This window comes from Salvelinus namaycush, chromosome 38 (genome assembly GCF_016432855.1).
Source record: "Salvelinus namaycush isolate Seneca chromosome 38, SaNama_1.0, whole genome shotgun sequence".
Taxonomy (NCBI): Eukaryota; Metazoa; Chordata; class Actinopteri; order Salmoniformes; family Salmonidae; genus Salvelinus; species Salvelinus namaycush.
The window spans coordinates 8,086,070-8,104,799 of NC_052344.1; the positions used below are offsets into that span (position 1 = coordinate 8,086,070).

Genomic DNA, 18,730 nt, shown 5'->3' on the forward strand with positions numbered 1-18,730 from the left:
ACAGATTGTACCAGCCAGTGTTGCAATACTTAACAAAAGTGTAGTATGGTCTTGCTACTGCCCACAATACAACATGTTGAATTAGAAACACAGGGGAAATTATAAGTGAGTTGAGTGTATTTATATTTTAAAATGTTCATGATTTGGTTGCAAACACTAAAGTTCATTCCAGGCTAGTTGGGGCTGAAAGTCTAATATAGCTGTGAACAGTCAGATGTAAAACATTAAAATGGTTCCTCTCCACCCCGTTTGGCGAATGAAAACCTGAGCTTAGATGCATTCCTGGCCTGAAATCTGATGTGCCTGGGCTTGGGAGCACACACAATCCTGCATGTGAAGCACTTCTACTCCATACACCTTTCTGCTTTGTGCACATGGCCCTGCAGTTGTTTTAACTAATTGCATGAACTATAACATTATAGGCCTACAGGCCAGGTGTTCATAATGTCAGTGTTAAGGGGAAGTTATTCAGAGGCAGGCATTGAGACATCAGCGACAGTGTGTTCTGTAGGAAGGCTCAGGTTCATTAACACACAGGACTTAGGCACAGTCCCTACTACTAATATGTATTCCAGTGGACATTCTGTTACACAGACCATTATGAAATGAGAAGTCACATTGGCACTTTTCTCTCTGCTGTAATAACTGACCTGTAGATGTGAGTCTGTCTCTCTCTTCTGGTGCGTGCGTGCGCGCGCAGAGAAAGCAAGAGAGATTTGTCCGGGCGCTCCAGTGAGGGGCCCACGTGCTCTGTGTGTGGTCCTGGTCTCTCCCTGACTCATTCTCAGACAGCCATGTTGCTGTGGGTTTTAAGGAGGCCCAATGCTTCACTCAGAGAGAACGATGGGGGAACATGGAGCCCCCCTCATTCATACAGCACAGGACAAAAACAAAACATCCATTGTCATTTCAACCAGCAGGAGGTAGGCTGTTGGAGCATTACATCTAATGCACTGCCCCATAATGGTCAGGTTAGAGAGAGGCTTTTGATCACATCACAAGCATGAAGAGGATTGTTTGAGACTGTATGGTTTTCTGTCTATGTGAATGATGAAACATTCATTAAATCTACAGTGGCTGTCCCATTGGTTGATATAGACAGAATCTTAAATCTGACCAATGTCAGTCACTTATGGCTTAATTTACAGTTAACTTATAATCAACCTCTGGAACTTTTCTTGGTCAGTTTGAGGGCTCATTCGGGTGAAGAGCAGTGCTACCTTAACTGGGAGAGAGAATCCACATTTCCATTATGAGGGTCTCCTAGGAAACTGAATTAATATGGACTGCAAGGAAATAAACAAGACAAACTTTTTTTACACATCCAAAATGCCATGAAGTTATTAATTTTTTATAATTCCACCAGGCCATCCCATTCCCCAACCAACACCCATACAGTAGGCTGCATACTCATTTAGAAACTGTGCAATTTAAGCAGAGAAAATTACAATCTTGTCTGATCTTTTAGAATCAAAGTAGCCTAAGGAGTGGATAATTTACTTGTTTATGTCCACGACAACAAACTTTCCCTGAGTGGCTACTGGCATGCCACTGGCGGATAAACTCGCAGTTACCATTTTTGTGGTGGTGAATGAACAGTCTTTGGAGTGGGCTGACAAAGAAATATAGCCTACTGTGCTCGCATAATCACTAAGATTTAAATTGTATGGCAAAGTGAGGCTCTAGTTTATTCACAGATTTGAAGTACTTTTGAAGAGACTACTGAAATGCTTGTTCACACCAACATAACTGATCAGTCTATGATTGCAAATCTACTAATTCTTAACAGCAACAATTGCAAATGTAGGAGGTACGGTCAGATGTAAGTAGTGGAGGACAGTATGGGTCTTTTGAGATCTTTCAAATACTTGTTTTTGGAAATGAGCAAAGTGAGTGTCTTACTGGTACTCCAGTTATATAGCCAAGCTATCATTGCTCATTGTGTATATATTCCTTGTGTTACTATTTTTTAAATATTATTTGTTTTATTAATTGTATTCTGCAGTGTTGGTAAGGGCCCATAAGTAAGCGTTTCACTGTCTACACCTGTTGTTTACGAAGCAGGTGACAATACCATTTGATTGTGATTGATTTGACGAATGTGTTATGTCAGAAATAAAGGCTCTAAATGAACGGACGATTAAACAAACAAGCATACGAAATAAAGGTACACAGATGGCTTTTCTACTGCAGTCTGTCCTAGCAGGAGAGAGATTGTTTTTTGGTATTCCTATAAGGCATAGTCTTACCCATGGAGAGGGGGATGGGATGAGAGCGTTTTGTTACTTTGGCTCTCCCCCACCATGTGCATACCAGAGGCAGAACAAAATAGCAGACACGACTGCAAGCGAGAACAACAAAGACCAAACTCCATCAGACACATCGCAGAATTCTATAGGAATCCCCCAAAACGGCCTTTTTTGGGATAGGCCTACATAGATCAAATGAAAATAGTTTTTTCAGCAAAAGAGGGGAAAGTGGGAGCGCGAGGGGGATGGAGCGCGTAGACTAGAGATCATGTTACAGTTTCAGACTTTTCACGGCAAATTGTGGGGGAGGGTGGATCTGTTACTTTGATTTCTTTTTAATAGGCATATCCAACAAAAACAGCGGAAGGAATAGTTCCACTTTATTTTAATTGAATATCATGCATGGATTTTTTCGTTTTTTGGTGGCGATCGGATTGTGTGTAGGGAATTCCAGTGATAAATCAAGGATTATACGACAAAATGCTAAATGAAAAAGTTCGGGACTGCGTGAAAACTGGGAAAACGTTTCGTTTCATTGTATCATAATGTTACATTCGGCATCAAATGAACAAGAGCACTTCGTGCTATTTTTATTAACGGTTACTTTTTAGATTACTGGAATACAAAGTATCATTTTTTAATTCCTGGAAACAAAGTTGCACCGTTGAATCTCCAAGATGTCTTCCCATGGCTGGAGTGCCATTGTTGGTGTGTTGGGGATGCTTTGCGTTTGGGCTGCCTCCTTTCTGGCTACTCATGCGGTAACGGTACAGAGAAACGAAACAATTTTCAATGATTTCTGCAAGAAAACTACAACATGTGAAGTGCTGAAGTATAATACATGTCTTGGGTCCCCACTACCGTACACGCACACGTCTCTTGTCTTGGCTGAAGACTCAAGTACCCAAGACGAAGCATTTGAGAAGTTGGCCATGTGGTCTGGTAAGCCTGTATTTGGTTAATAAGCATAGGTACAAAGGGGTCATGTTGTTCATTTACTGTAATTGAAATTAAATTCATTGACAAACGTATTATACATTTGTGTTGTGTTATTAAGTGCAGACCCCACTCCCTCTATTAGCATCGGATAAAATCTAGATGCTCATATTGTCATTTGCAAAAGGAAACGTAAAATAAAATCGATGCATTTTATACGTTGAACTTTCACTAGTGATTATTCATTGAACTTTCGCTTGTGATTATTTAGTCTTAACCTTGCCATTTGACATAAACAGAATGTTCTATTATAAGTAAAAACAGTAGCACTATATAATATTTATGTAATAAGATGTATTACACTGTGCTATTAAACATTATGGTAGATTTGGTTATAGTCACATGCGAGGTCAGTAGGTTAATTGGTATAGTATAGCCTGTTAACTAGGCAATGAAATGTTGGGGGCCCCTCCAAATGGATAGTTTTTGTAATTACCAAATACATGGGAATAGGACTTTTGCAGGAAATGGGGGTTAAGAGCAAATAAAGAAAGGAAAATAAAAGATTCTCTGACGTGTTAGATATTCCTGCACATGCATAAACACTCATTAGTGAGCCATCAACCTGAGTTTCCTTCCACTAATCCTCAGCTGATCTGTAGAGTGGTTCCTGTCCCCACTCCCCACCCCCACCATGGGAAAAACAACAGACCACACAACTAGTGACCTTCCAAGTGCATGATATTGTAACGCTAGCTGCCTCATCAAGAGGTTTGGAGCTCTTGGCGTAACAGCTGAGGTGTTGAGTTGAAAGGCACTGGACCCAGCTACCAATCCCAGTCAGGGTCAACGTCCAGGTCCTACTTATCTCCTGACCCTAGTGACCACCACCATCAACGTCCAGGTCCTACTTATCTCCTGACCCTAGTGACCACCATCATCAACATCCAGGTCCTATTTATCTCCTGACCCTAGTGACCACCATCATCAACATCAAGGTCCTATTTATCTCCTGATCCTAGTGACCATCAACATCCAGGTCCTATTTATCTCCTGACCCTAGTGACCACCACCATCAACATCCAGGTCCTATTTATCTCCTGACCCTAGTGACCACCACCATCAACATCCAGGTCCTATTTATCTCCTGACCCTAGTGACCACCACCATCAACATCCAGGTCCTACTTATCTCCTGACCCTAGTGACCACCACCATCAACGTCCAGGTCCTACTTATCTCCTGACCCTAGTGACCACCATCATCAACATCCAGGTCCTATTTATCTCCTGACCCTAGTGACCACCATCATCAACATCCAGGTCCTATTTATCTCCTGACCCTAGTGACCACCATCATCAACATCCAGGTCCTACTTATCTCCTGACCCTAGTGACCACCATCATCAACATCCAGGTCCTATTTATCTCCTGACCCTAGTGACCACCACCATCAACATCCAGGTCCTATTTATCTCCTGACCCTAGTGACCACCATCATCAACATCCAGGTCCTATTTATCTCCTGACCCTAGTGACCACCATCATCAACATCCAGGTCCTACTTATCTCCTGACCCTAGTGACCACCATCATCAACATCAAGGTCCTATTTATCTCCTGACCCTAGTGACCACCATCATCAACATCCAGGTCCTACTTATCTCCTGACCCTAGTGACCACCATCATCAACATCAAGGTCCTTTTTATCTCCTGATCCTAGTGACCACCATCATCAACATCAAGGTCCTATTTATCTCCTGATCCTAGTGACCATCAACATCCAGGTCCTATTTATCTCCTGACCCTAGTGACCACCACCATCAACATCCAGGTCCTATTTATCTCCTGACCCTAGTGACCACCACCATCAACATCCAGGTCCTATTTATCTCCTGACCCGAGTGACCACCATCATCAACATCCAGGTCCTACTTATCTCCTGACCCTAGTGACCACCATCATCAACATCCAGGTCCTACTTATCTCCTGACCCTAGTGACCACCACCATCAACATCCATGTCCTATTTATCTCCTGACCCTAGTGACCACCATCATCAACATCCAGGTCCTATTTATCTCCTGACCCTAGTGACCACCATCATCAACATCCAGGTCCTATTTATCTCCTGACCCTAGTGACCACCACCATCAACATCCAGGTCCTATTTATCTCCTGACCCTAGTGACCACCATCATCAACATCCAGGTCCTATTTATCTCCTGACCCTAGTGACCACCATCATCAACATCCAGGTCCTATTTATCTCCTGATCCTAGTGACCACCACCATCAACATCCAGGTCCTATTTATCTCCTGACCCTAGTGACCACCACCATCAACATCCAGGTCCTATTTATCTCCTGACCCTAGTGACCACCATCATCAACATCCAGGTCCTACTTATCTCCTGACCCTAGTGATCATCATCCTCACCACACTGAAGTGATGAATGTGTATTATTTTTATCCAGACTGGTCTCATTCTGTATATGCTGTAGCCAACACTATTATAGTTGTCATATCATACCGTACTTAGATAGTTGGCATGACAATGAATGAACAAACCCAGAGAGGAGTTTGATAAAGCACAAACAGGCTGGAGCACCAGGTTCGTGTTCATTAGGGCACACCGTAGCAAAATGTTTCACTGCTGAAAAACGAAAATGAGTGTTTCTTATGGTACCTACCTGCCAATTTCTCTCAGTTTAGGAGCATTCTCATCCATTTGGTTTCTACTGAAGTCAACCCAAGCTACATTATTGTCCCTCACCTCCCTTCTCACCCATACAGGTCTGAGGAACGCCCCTCGCTGCTGGGCGGTCATCCAGCCCCTGCTGTGTGCCGTCTACATGCCAAAGTGTGACAACGGGCAGGTGGAGCTTCCCAGCCAGCACCTGTGCCAGGCTACGCGTCGCCCCTGCAGCATCGTGGACCAGGAGAGGGGCTGGCCCAACTTCCTCAAGTGTGAGGAGACGGACAAGTACCCCATGGGCTGCACGGTATGGTAGATGCTCTCACTATGCATGTGTCCAGATGGGGTGCTAGGCCAATTATTGAGGGGGCTTCAGCACTGTCAACCCACTGTGCACACACTGGTCGAATCAACGTTGTTTCCTCGTCATTTCAATGAAATGACATTGAACCAACGTGGAGTAGACGTTGAGTTGTAGTCTGTGCCCAGTGGGTGGCCCCTCCATGGAGCCACCCATCTAGTCAACAGGCTAGTGTCATTGTTTTTCAGTCTAAAATGACTGTCGATATTATACTATATAATACTATAATATATTATATACAGTGCATTCAGAAAGTATTCTGACCTCTTGACTTTTTGCACATTTTGTTACCCCTGCGGTGCCTTATTGTTATTATAAACTGATTACCCAACATAATTAGAGCAGTTAAAATAAATGTTTTGTCGTACCCGTGGTATACGGTCTGATATACCACAGCTGTCAGCCAATCAGCATTCAGGGCTCGAACCACCCAGTTTATAAAATACTATATAATATTGAGGCGTATGTCTCATATGAAAAATAGACCAAACAGAGTGACATTATGAGCTCACTGTGCCTTCCGTCCATGGTGAGACAGAACGAGGTGCAGAAGCTGAAGTTCAACACGTCGGGACACTGCGAAGCCCCCCTGGTGAAGACAGACGTTCAGGCCAGCTGGTACAAAGATGTGGAGGGCTGCGGCATCCAGTGCAACAACCCCCTGTTCACCGACGAGGAGCACTCAGACATGCACGCCTACATCGCTGTGTTCGGCACCGTCACCCTGCTCTGCACCTTTTTCACTCTGGTGAGCTTCACACAGCAGTGTTGTGGACAACATTACCCATAATTCCAAGTGTAACTTGCAGCTGTTAGCAACAACTTTTTTGACTTGACTTTTAGCTTTTATATTTGAGATTACAAATGGAATGAAGATACTGGTATTGTAACACACATACCATTCTTGTTCAGATAATGGTTCATACTGCTTTTCACAGAAGTTGTCAAAACAATGCTTTTTATTTATCTGATATTGTTAGTAATTCGTGGAGAACTATGTGTTTCAGTGAGTTGGCCTTTCTAAGGACAGCAAAAAGTGTTTTTCATTTATATTCATCTTTTCTCTCCTTCTCTCTTTCCCTCTCTCCTTTCACAGGCCACCTTTCTGGCGGACTGGAAGAATTCAAACCGTTACCCCGCCGTCATCCTCTTCTACATCAATACCTGTTTCTTCATGGGCAGTATCGGCTGGCTGGCTCAGTTCATGGATGGAGCTCGCAAAGAGATCGTGTGTAAGAGTGACAACACCATGCGTTTAGGGGAGCCCTCGTAAGTGAAGGAGAACACTTCATATTTTATTGTCAATCAGTTGTGGTTTTTGTTTCTGACCCAACCCCCTGAGACATACACATACACTGTACACGCACACACACACACATTGAAGGGGTTGAAAGAAAGTGGGAGTATTATGAGATAAGATGTGAAAATACAATTTGAAGGAGTATTTATTGAATCTTCTGGTGAGGTTCGTGGGTCTTGTATTTAGCTAGTACAGGAGTCAGGAGGTTCGTTTTCACAAGTTCGCTTTAGTTCTCAAACTTGATTGGTTGGCTGATTGATTGACTGTTTCAGACAATTAATAACACCCATACAGCCAATGCAATGGCAGTGTACACTTAAAAATAATTGAGTCATTAACTTCCTTCGCTCTCTCTCTCTCTCCATCCAGGTCTACCGAGACTCTGTCGTGTGTCATCATCTTCAGCCTCGTCTACTACTCCCTGATGTCTGGGGTGATTTGGTTCGTCATGCTGACCTACGCCTGGCACACGTCCTTCAAGGCCCTGGGCACCACCCACCAGCCTCTCTCGGGCAAGACCTCATACTTCCACATGGTCACATGGTCCGTCCCCTTCATCCTCACTGTGGCTATTCTAGCCACTGCTGAGGTATGGAACACCTACCATTTATTTTAGCCATTGAAAATAATAATTTCTGTGATTTGCGATTTATAATAATTATGATAATAACACATTATACATGCTTATGACAAGTCTCACAATGCGTTGTAACTGAATCTTAATGCTTTATACCAGCAGGCTTCAAGTTAAGTGTTACTGTGTTATTTTGCAATAGGGTAATCTCAAACAGTGTCTACAGTTTATTTATTTTCATGATTGTCTTTCATGATGGAAAGACAATGACTCAGAATTTCTTGTTTTTCAAATGATTTATCTCTTATGCCGTTATGCCATTCAAACACGTATGCGTTTCTGTTCTCTGTTGTTTGACACAGGTGGACGGAGACTCTGTCAGTGGGATCTGTTTCGTGGGCTATAAGAACTACCGCTACCGTGCTGGCTTTGTGTTGGCTCCCATTGGAGTTGTGCTTGTCATTGGTGGCTATTTCCTCATACGAGGTGAGTTCTCTTAAACCCAAAAACGAGACATTTTCATATTTCAGAATTTAAACGCTACCAAATAAACAGACATTCCCAAAGTGATTTCCTCTGTTTGTGTCTGCAGGAGTCATGACATTGTTCTCCATCAAGAGTAACCACCCAGGTCTTCTGAGTGAGAAGGCAGCGAGCAAAATCAACGAAACAATGCTAAGACTTGGTATGACCCCTTAGCTGTAAATCACCAGATATCCAGAGCCAAACCACTGGCATAACAGTGTAACAAACCTAGCTAGTGTTGAAAAGACAGATAACCACTTTCACAAGGGAGCTAGCTTTCTTGGAGCAGTGGTTAGATCCACTGCCTTTGGGTCAGGCGATCCTAGTTAGACCTAGCACTGCCCCCCCCCCCCCCCCCAAAATGCTACAATAGCATGCTAGAATAAACCTTTTGATAAAGCCACTTAAATTGCCTCATCATAGATTGACTGTAGATTCTGTTGCACGATATATGTTATATAACACTTTGGTTTTATCTTCATATAAAGTATATTGTGTCCTGACTCCTGAGGTTTCTGGCATTTCAAATATCCCCAATCATTTGTGTAATTCCTCTTCATCAGGTATATTTGGGTTCCTGGCGTTTGGCTTTGTCTTAATCACGTTTGGCTGCCACTTCTATGACTTCTTCAACCAGGCTGAGTGGGAGAAGAGCTTCAGAGAATATGTGTTGTGAGTTCCTTTTCTCCTCATGTAGCCTACAGTAACCCGGAACTATATTCAACAGGTGTTGAGGACCTAAGGACTTCTGGGCCCTTTTGGAATACTCTAAAAAAATATATATATATATATTTTCTCAGAACATGGGAGTAATCACCAATATATGACATGACATAATTGATAAAAGCTTTGCCTTGGAAAGTTTCCTTACATCAATCCAATATGACAGACGAGGGATTACTTCAAGGAAGGGAGGAAGGAAATATGCATTTAAGAGTATTGGAACATGGCCCCAGTTGTATGATGTAGTAGGAGATTTAAGAGTATTGGTACATGGCCCCAGTTGTAAGGTGTAGTGGGAGATTTAAGAGTATTGGAACATGGCCCCAGTTGTATGGTGTAGAGGGAGATTTAAGAGTATTGGAACATGGCCCCAGTTGTATGGTGTAGAGGGAGATTTAAGAGTATTGGAACATGGCCCCAGTTGTATGATGTAGAGGGAGATTTAAGAGTATTGGAACATGGCCCCAGTTGTATGGTGTAGAGGGAGATTTAAGAGTATTGGAACATGGCCCCAGTTGTATGATGTAGTAGGAGATTTAAGAGTATTGGAACATGGCCCCAGTTGTAAGGTGTAGTGGGAGATTTAAGAGTATTGGAACATGGCCCCAGTTGTATGGTGTAGAGGGAGATTTAAGAGTATTGGAACATGGCCCCAGTTGTATGATGTAGTAGGAGATTTGAGAGTATTGGAACAATGCCCCAGTTGTATGGTGTAGTGGGAGATTTAAGAGTATTGGAACATGCCCTCAGTTGTATGGTGTAGTGGGAGATTTAAGAGTATTAGAACATGCCCTCAGTTGTATGGGGTAGTGGGAGATTCCCAGCAGATGATGCTGTTGAGACTGGTGGTAACCACAGCCCTACCGGTTTGTTGTGCTGTGAATGCAGCCTTATTTCTCCACTCTGTTGACTTTGAGTGGACTGGTATGAATTTCACCTCAGAAATGTAAATTTCTCTTTCCTGTCTCAACAAGTAAACAACTGGTTAATGTCAACAGTTCAGTATGTGAATATGCCCCATTTATATAGCTTTACAGTGGGTGTGGGTATGTCGAGTATTTTACCACAGAAAATGCAACTGCCTGTGTAAAAAGAGCTCTTGAGGGTTGATTGATGAACGCTGCGCTGGTTTTGAACAGGTGCGAGGCCAATGTGACGATCGCTCATCAGACCAACAAGCCGATCCCAGAATGTACTATCAAGAACCGTCCCAGTCTACTGGTGGAAAAGATTAATCTGTTCTCCATGTTCGGCACGGGCATCGCCATGAGCACCTGGGTGTGGACCAAGGCCACTATCCTCATCTGGAAACGCACCTGGTGCAAGTAAGCAGCCATTTCCTTTAGAACACACACAGAAAATTAGACTGGGCGGCAGTCCCTTTGTAGCAAAAAGTTGTTGTCTTGTAGATAAAAGGTAAGAAAATAGTACATGAACTTTAACAACAATATTCCAAGTATGGAGTTACACATTTTATTATCTCTGAGGCATTCACACAGCATTATCTGAGTATTAAAGCTTAAATCCGCATAAGGTGAAACAGCGCCACTGTTCGCCCCCGGTGCATTTGTTATTATTTTTGTTTTGTTGATGAAACGGAGGAGAGGAGTACCAGCATCACAGACATTTTGTTTTCTTCAGTACATACTATGCTGTTCTATCGCACCTGCAATTATGTCTGAGCGAAAAAATACAATCTTCGTTGTTTGATGCAACTTCTTGGTTGTTGTAGTATCTCAAACGGACGTGGTAGTTTCACCAAGTACGGATTTCAGCTTTAATGTCTGCACAATTTACCGTGATTGCCACGTCAAGGGATACGTCAACATTGTCTGTCACATTGTCATTTATCTACTTGTTGTTCCTGTCATAGGGTTATCGGCCGTAGCGACGATGAGCCCAAGAGGATAAAGAAGAGCAAGATGATAGCCAAGGCCTTCTCCAAGCGCAAGGAGCTCCACAAAGACCCGGAGAAGGAGCTGTCCTTCAGCATGCACACTGTCTCCCATGACGGGCCAGTAGGTAAGTCCCCAAAGACCCGGAGAAGGAGCTGTCCTTCAGCATGCACACTGTCTCCCATGACGGGCCAGTAGGTAAGACCCCAAAGACCCGGAGAAGGAGCTGTCCTTCAGCATGCACACTGTCTCCCATGACGGGCCAGTAGGTAAGACCCCAAAGACCCGGAGAAGGAGCTGTCCAAAGGCTGAATTGGATGCCTCTCAGGGAAATGGCACATTTTAGTGCTGAACTGAAAATTCAAACATTCAAAATATATATTTTTTTATGCAGATGAAATGCCATATTTTTTTTTATCATTGAGGAACTCCTGGCTGATATTAATGGAGATTCCACTACGCTTCAATGTTACAACTAAAAGTGAATGTCATTGAGAAGTCTGTCTGACACTAGAAGTGAATGTCATTGAGAAGTCTGTCTGACACTAGTAGTGAATGTCATTGAGAAGTCTGTCTGACACTAGCAGTGAATGTCATTGAGAAGTCTGTCTGACACTAGAAGTGAATGTCATTGAGAACTCTGTCTGACACTAGTAGTGAATGTCATTCAGAAGTCTGTCTGACACTAGTAGTGAATGTCATTGAGAAGTCTGTCTGACACTAGAAGTGAATGTCATTGAGAAGTCTGTCTGACACTAGCAATGAATGTCATTGAGAAGTCTGTCTGACACTGGCAGTGAATGTCATTGAGAAGTCTGTCTGACACTAGTAGTGAATGACTGAGTCATCAGATAATGTAAGCACTGAGGCGGCTGTGGCCAGCATGCTTGCTTATGTTGGAGGGACTGTATGAACTGTTAGTTATTGAAACACTGCAGGGGACTCCAGGGAGCCTTCTACTATATAAATAACCTCTTTGGGGTTTTTACTGAATGCATAGTAATGGTTGAGCTCTTCTACTGTATAATGGATAGTAATGGTTGAGCTCTTCTACTGTATAATGAATAGTAATGGTTGAGATCTTCTACTGTATAATGGATAGTAATGGTTGAGCTCTTCTACTATATAATGCATAGTAATGGTTGAGCTCTTCTACTGTATAATGGATAGTAATGGTTGAGCTCTTCTACTGTATAATGAATAGTAATGGTTGAGCTCTTCTACTATATAATGCATAGTAATGGTTGAGCTCTTCTACTGTATAATGGATAGTAATGGTTGAGCTCTTCTACTGTATAATGAATAGTAATGGTTGAGCTCTTCTACTGTATAATGGATAGTAATGGTTGAGCTCTTCTACTATATAATGGATAGTAATGGTTGAGCTCTTCTACTGTATAATGGATAGTAATGGTTGAGCTCTTCTACTGTATAATGGATAGTAATGGTTGAGATCTTCTACTGTATAATGGATAGTAATGGTTGAGATCTTCTACTATATAATGGATAGTAATGGTTGAGCTCTTCTACTATATAATGGATAGTAATGGTTGAGCTCTTCTACTATATAATGGATAGTAATGGTTGAGATCTTCTACTATATAATGGATAGTAATGGTTGAGCTCTTCTACTGTATAATGGATAGTAATGGTTGAGCTCTTCTACTATATAATGGATAGTAATGGTTGAGCTCTTCTACTATATAATGGATAGTAATGGTTGAGCTCTTCTACTGTATAATGGATAGTAATGGTTGAGATCTTCTACTGTATAATGGATAGTAATGGTTGAGCTCTTCTACTGTATAATGGATAGTAATGGTTGAGATCTTCTACTGTATAATGGATAGTAATGGTTGAGCTCTTCTACTATATAATGGATAGTAATGGTTGAGCTCTTCTACTATATAATGGATAGTAATGGTTGAGCTCTTCTACTATATAATGGATAGTAATGGTTGAGATCTTCTACTATATAATGCATAGTAATGGTTGAGCTCTTCTACTGTATAATGCGTAGTAATGGTTGAGCTCTTCTACTATATAATGGATAGTAATGGTTGAGCTCTTCTACTGTATAATGGATAGTAATGGTTGAGCTCTTCTACTGTATAATGGATAGTAATGGTTGAGCTCTTCTACTGTATAATGGATAGTAATGGTTGAGCTCTACTGTATAATGGATAGTAATGGTTGAGCTCTTCTACTGTATAATGGATAGTAATGGTTGAGCTCTTCTACTATATAATGGATAGTAATGGTTGAGCTCTTCTACTATATAATGCATAGTAATGGTTGAGCTCTTCTACTATATAATGCATAGTAATGGTTGAGCTCTTCTACTATATAATGCATAGTAATGGTTGAGATCTTCTACTGTATAATGGATAGTAATGGTTGAGCTCTTCTACTGTATAATGGATAGTAATGGTTGAGCTCTTCTACTATATAATGCATAGTAATGGTTGAGCTCTTCTACTATATAATGCATAGTAATGGTTGAGCTCTTCTACTGTATAATGAATAGTAATGGTTGAGCTCTTCTACTGTATAATGGATAGTAATGGTTGAGCTCTTCTACTGTATAATGAATAGTAATGGTTGAGCTCTTCTACTGTATAATGGATAGTAATGGTTGAGCTCTTCTACTATATAATGCATAGTAATGGTTGAGCTCTTCTACTGTATAATGGATAGTAATGGTTGAGCTCTTCTACTGTATAATGAATAGTAATGGTTGAGCTCTTCTACTATATAATGCATAGTAATGGTTGAGCTCTTCTACTGTATAATGGATAGTAATGGTTGAGCTCTTCTACTGTTTAATGAATAGTAATGGTTGAGCTCTTCTACTGTATAATGGATAGTAATGGTTGAGCTCTTCTACTATATAATGGATAGTAATGGTTGAGATCTTCTACTATATAATGGATAGTAATGGTTGAGCTCTTCTACTGTATAATGGATAGTAATGGTTGAGCTCTTCTACTATATAATGGATAGTAATGGTTGAGCTCTTCTACTGTATAATGGATAGTAATGGTTGAGCTCTTCTACTGTATAATGGATAGTAATGGTTGAGCTCTTCTACTGTATAATGGATAGTAATGGTTGAGCTCTTCTACTGTATAATGGATAGTAATGGTTGAGCTCTTCTACTATATAATGCATAGTAATGGTTGAGCTCTTCTACTATATAATGCATAGTAATGGTTGAGCTCTTCTACTATATAATGCATAGTAATGGTTGAGATCTTCTACTGTATAATGGATAGTAATGGTTGAGCTCTTCTACTATATAATGCATAGTAATGGTTGAGCTCTTCTACTATATAATGCATAGTAATGGTTGAGCTCTTCTACTGTATAATGGATAGTAATGGTTGAGCTCTTCTACTGTATAATGAATAGTAATGGTTGAGCTCTTCTACTATATAATGCATAGTAATGGTTGAGCTCTTCTACTGTATAATGGATAGTAATGGTTGAGCTCTTCTACTGTTTAATGAATAGTAATGGTTGAGCTCTTCTACTGTATAATGGATAGTAATGGTTGAGCTCTTCTACTATATAATGGATAGTAATGGTTGAGATCTTCTACTATATAATGGATAGTAATGGTTGAGCTCTTCTACTGTATAATGGATAGTAATGGTTGAGCTCTTCTACTATATAATGGATAGTAATGGTTGAGCTCTTCTACTGTATAATGGATAGTAATGGTTGAGCTCTTCTACTGTATAATGGATAGTAATGGTTGAGCTCTTCTACTGTATAATGGATAGTAATGGTTGAGATCTTCTACTGTATAATGGATAGTAATGGTTGAGCTCTTCTACTGTATAATGGATAGTAATGGTTGAGCTCTTCTACTGTATAATGGATAGTAATGGTTGAGCTCTACTGTATAATGGATAGTAATGGTTGAGCTCTTCTACTATATAATGCATAGTAATGGTTGAGCTCTTCTACTGTATAATGGATAGTAATGGTTGAGCTCTACTATATAATGGATAGTAATGGTTGAGCTCTTCTACTATATAATGGATAGTAATGGCTGAGCTCTTCTACTGTATAATGGATAGTAATGGTTGAGCTCTTCTACTGTATAATGGATAGTAATGGTTGAGCTCTTCTACTGTATAATGGATAGTAATGGTTGAGCTCTTCTACTGTATAATGGATAGTAATGGTTGAGCTCTTCTACTGTATAATGGATAGTAATGGTTGAGCTCTTCTACTATATAATGCATAGTAATGGCTGAGCTCTTCTACTATATAATGGATAGTAATGGTTGAGCTCTTCTACTATATAATGCATAGTAATGGTTGAGCTCTTCTACTGTATAATGCATAGTAATGGTTGAGCTCTTCTACTATATAATGGATAGTAATGGCTGAGCTCTTCTACTGTATAATGGATAGTAATGGTTGAGCTCTTCTACTGTATAATGGATAGTAATGGTTGAGCTCTACTGTATAATGGATAGTAATGGTTGAGCTCTTCTACTGTATAATGGATAGTAATGGTTGAGCTCTTCTACTATATAATGAATAGTAATGGTTGAGCCCTTCTACTATATAATGCATAGTAATGGTTGAGCTCTTCTACTGTATAATGCATAGTAATGGTTGAGCTCTTCTACTGTATAATGGATAGTAATGGTTGAGATCTTCTACTGTATAATGGATAGTAATGGTTGAGCTCTTCTACTGTATAATGGATAGTAATGGTTGAGCTCTTCTACTGTATAATGGATAGTAATGGCTGAGCTCTTCTACTGTATAATGGATAGTAATGGCTGAGCTCTTCTACTGTATAATGGATAGTAATGGTTGAGCTCTTCTACTGTATAATGGATAGTAATGGCTGAGCTCTTCTACTGTATAATGGATAGTAATGGTTGAGCTCTTCTACTGTATAATGGATAGTAATGGCTGAGCTCTTCTACTGTATAATGGATAGTAATGGTTGAGCTCTTCTACTGTATAATGGATAGTAATGGTTGAGCTCTTCTACTGTATAATGGATAGTAATGGTTGAGCTCTTCTACTGTATAATGGATAGTAATGGCTGAGCTCTTCTACTGTATAATGGATAGTAATGGTTGAGCTCTTCTACTGTATAATGGATAGTAATGGTTGAGCTCTTCTACTGTATAATGGATAGTAATGGCTGAGCTCTTCTACTGTATAATGGATAGTAATGGTTGAGCTCTTCTACTGTATAATGGATAGTAATGGCTGAGCTCTTCTACTGTATAATGGATAGTAATGGTTGAGCTGTCTTGTCTTCTTTCTCATTGGTAGCTGGCATCAACTTTGACCTGAACGGGGAGCCATCCAACGAGATGTCTTCAGCCTGGGCCCAGCATGTCACCAAGATGGTGGCCAGGAGGGGCGCCATTCTGCCGCAGGACATCTCTGTCACCCCTACAGGGACACCTGGTGAGAGCTGCCACCTGCTTGTTGACATTGTCTGACATCTGCACTCTTCTTTGAGTTCATTGCATTCTTTCTTGAAACGATAACAGGTCGTAGACAGTTGGATTGGTTAAAGCAATGGGATAAGGCCTTTGCTTTCACTTATCCAGTCATGTACAGATTCAAACAGGGCCTATGTTACTAGCCTGGTTAAGCCAGACTGAATGCTGCACTAACAATGGCAGTATTCAGTATTTTATAACCGGGCTACAGAATTGTCAGTTCAGCCACCAGTCTGATTTAATCCTGCTACCATGTTACCACTATGAGTCTGAATCTCACCCTGCTCTTTCACCCAGTTCCACCGCCAGAGGAGAGGAACAAGCTGTGGATGGTGGAGGCGGAGATCTCCCCTGAGATGATGAAGAGGAAGAAGAAGAGGAAGAAGAGGAATAAGGAGGCGCGCCCTCTGGAGGAGCTGGCCGAACACCAGGGCTACCGTCGGCGAGAGTTTGGCACCAGCTCGGTGCCACGGCTACCCAAGCTGCCCGGCCACAGGAGCCTGGTGGCCAATCTGAGGCAGCACCAGGAGGAAGCTGAGGACGTCCTTCCAGGCTCTTACTCTGAGTTTAGGCCCTCTCATCCCCTGCCCTACCAGGAGAGGTACGGAGGAGCCCTGGGGGCATCCTCTAGCCAAAGGAGCAGGTACCCTGACCTCAACCCCCTCTCCCTCAGCGACCTGCCAGAGGACCTCGGCCTGGGGCCTCGCTGCCGCCCCCAACAACCACCCCCCTCCTTCTGGCAGCCCAACGGAGCGTTCCACTGCTCCGGGGAGGTGGCGCCTATGGCAGGGGTGTCTGGGAGGACAGACTACGTGGGGAGGTCGCATGGGGGTCAAAGGAGGGCGGAGTGGGGGCAGATTCACTCTAGAACCAACCTGATGGAGGAGGAGCTTATGGATGCTGACTCTGACTTCTGAGAGCGACCATGTGTGGTTGTGGGGTTTTCTGTTTTTTTTACAGACTGTGAGAGAAAAGTGCTGGATACTTACACTTATGGTGCTCCTTTGTCACTGCCCAACAGTCAAGATGAAACAGGACTCAAGTCAAGTTAATTGGTCAGATCTGTCTCATTTAAAGGGAAGGGCTAAAGGAGAACTGATCAGGCCAAGGGTGAGTTTCATAAAAGCTTCTTGGCTTATATCCCACTGGGCACGAACTGGTTGAATCAACGTTGTTTCCACGTCATTTCAACCCCTAAAATCTATGTGATGACGTTGAATCAATGTGGAAAACTGATTGTATTTGAAACAAGTCATCAACGTAAGGGCATTTCGTATTTCTTTCACCCAACCTTTAAGCTAAATCCAATGAAATGGTGACATTTGTTGTTGATTTCACATTAAATTCACGTTAGTTAACAACTCAACCAAATGTAAATCAAAACTAGACGTTGAACGGACTTCTGTGCCCAGTGGGGTGGCTCTGAATTTCTCTTAACAAATTACAGTAGCTACAGTTTCATAAAAATGTGTTTAAAAATCTATAGCTGCGTTTAGACAGGCAGCCTAATTCTGATATTTTTACCACTAATTGGTCTTTTGACCAATCACATCAAATCTATTCACATCACATATTTTTCAGAGCTGATCTGATTGGTAAAAAGACCAATTAGTGAAAAAAATATCAGAATTGGTCTGCCTGTCTAAATGAGCAAAATTAATTGAATAAAGCACTTTTCTGTTCTACAAGTGGTCTGGGTCTATAGTTGTGGAGAGAAATAGTACCTCGTTAGCTACAGCTTTTGGGAAACGCCTCCCAGACTAGTCAATGCTGTGTGATTTACCGAAAATCATTCCACTTGTGGCATTGGTCAGAAAACGGACATGACCACCCATGTTGCAACAACTAACTTCTGTTGTCAGAAACATTTCATTGAATGATGGCAGCAGAAGAGGCAGCTCAACTCAACTCAAATTGGATGAGGGTCACCATCACTGACATGATCCCGGGTCACTATCTCTTGGATCAGATATCACTCTTGTTGATT

General features: G+C 41.6%; 1 protein-coding gene across 1 annotated transcript; it reads left to right on the forward strand.

The window, feature by feature from the left end:
• Positions 1 to 2,650: 2,650 nt before the first annotated feature.
• Positions 2,651 to 18,250, forward strand: LOC120031810 (smoothened homolog). Its single transcript, XM_038977631.1, has 12 exons — positions 2,651 to 3,191; positions 5,978 to 6,186; positions 6,779 to 6,988; positions 7,337 to 7,509; positions 7,910 to 8,129; positions 8,477 to 8,600; positions 8,707 to 8,799; positions 9,203 to 9,311; positions 10,502 to 10,687; positions 11,236 to 11,384; positions 16,568 to 16,705; positions 17,041 to 18,250. Exons 1-12 carry the CDS (start codon positions 2,927 to 2,929, stop codon positions 17,658 to 17,660), a joined length of 2,496 nt encoding a protein of 831 aa, XP_038833559.1. The 5' UTR covers positions 2,651 to 2,926; the 3' UTR covers positions 17,661 to 18,250.
• Positions 18,251 to 18,730: the final 480 nt, after the last annotated feature.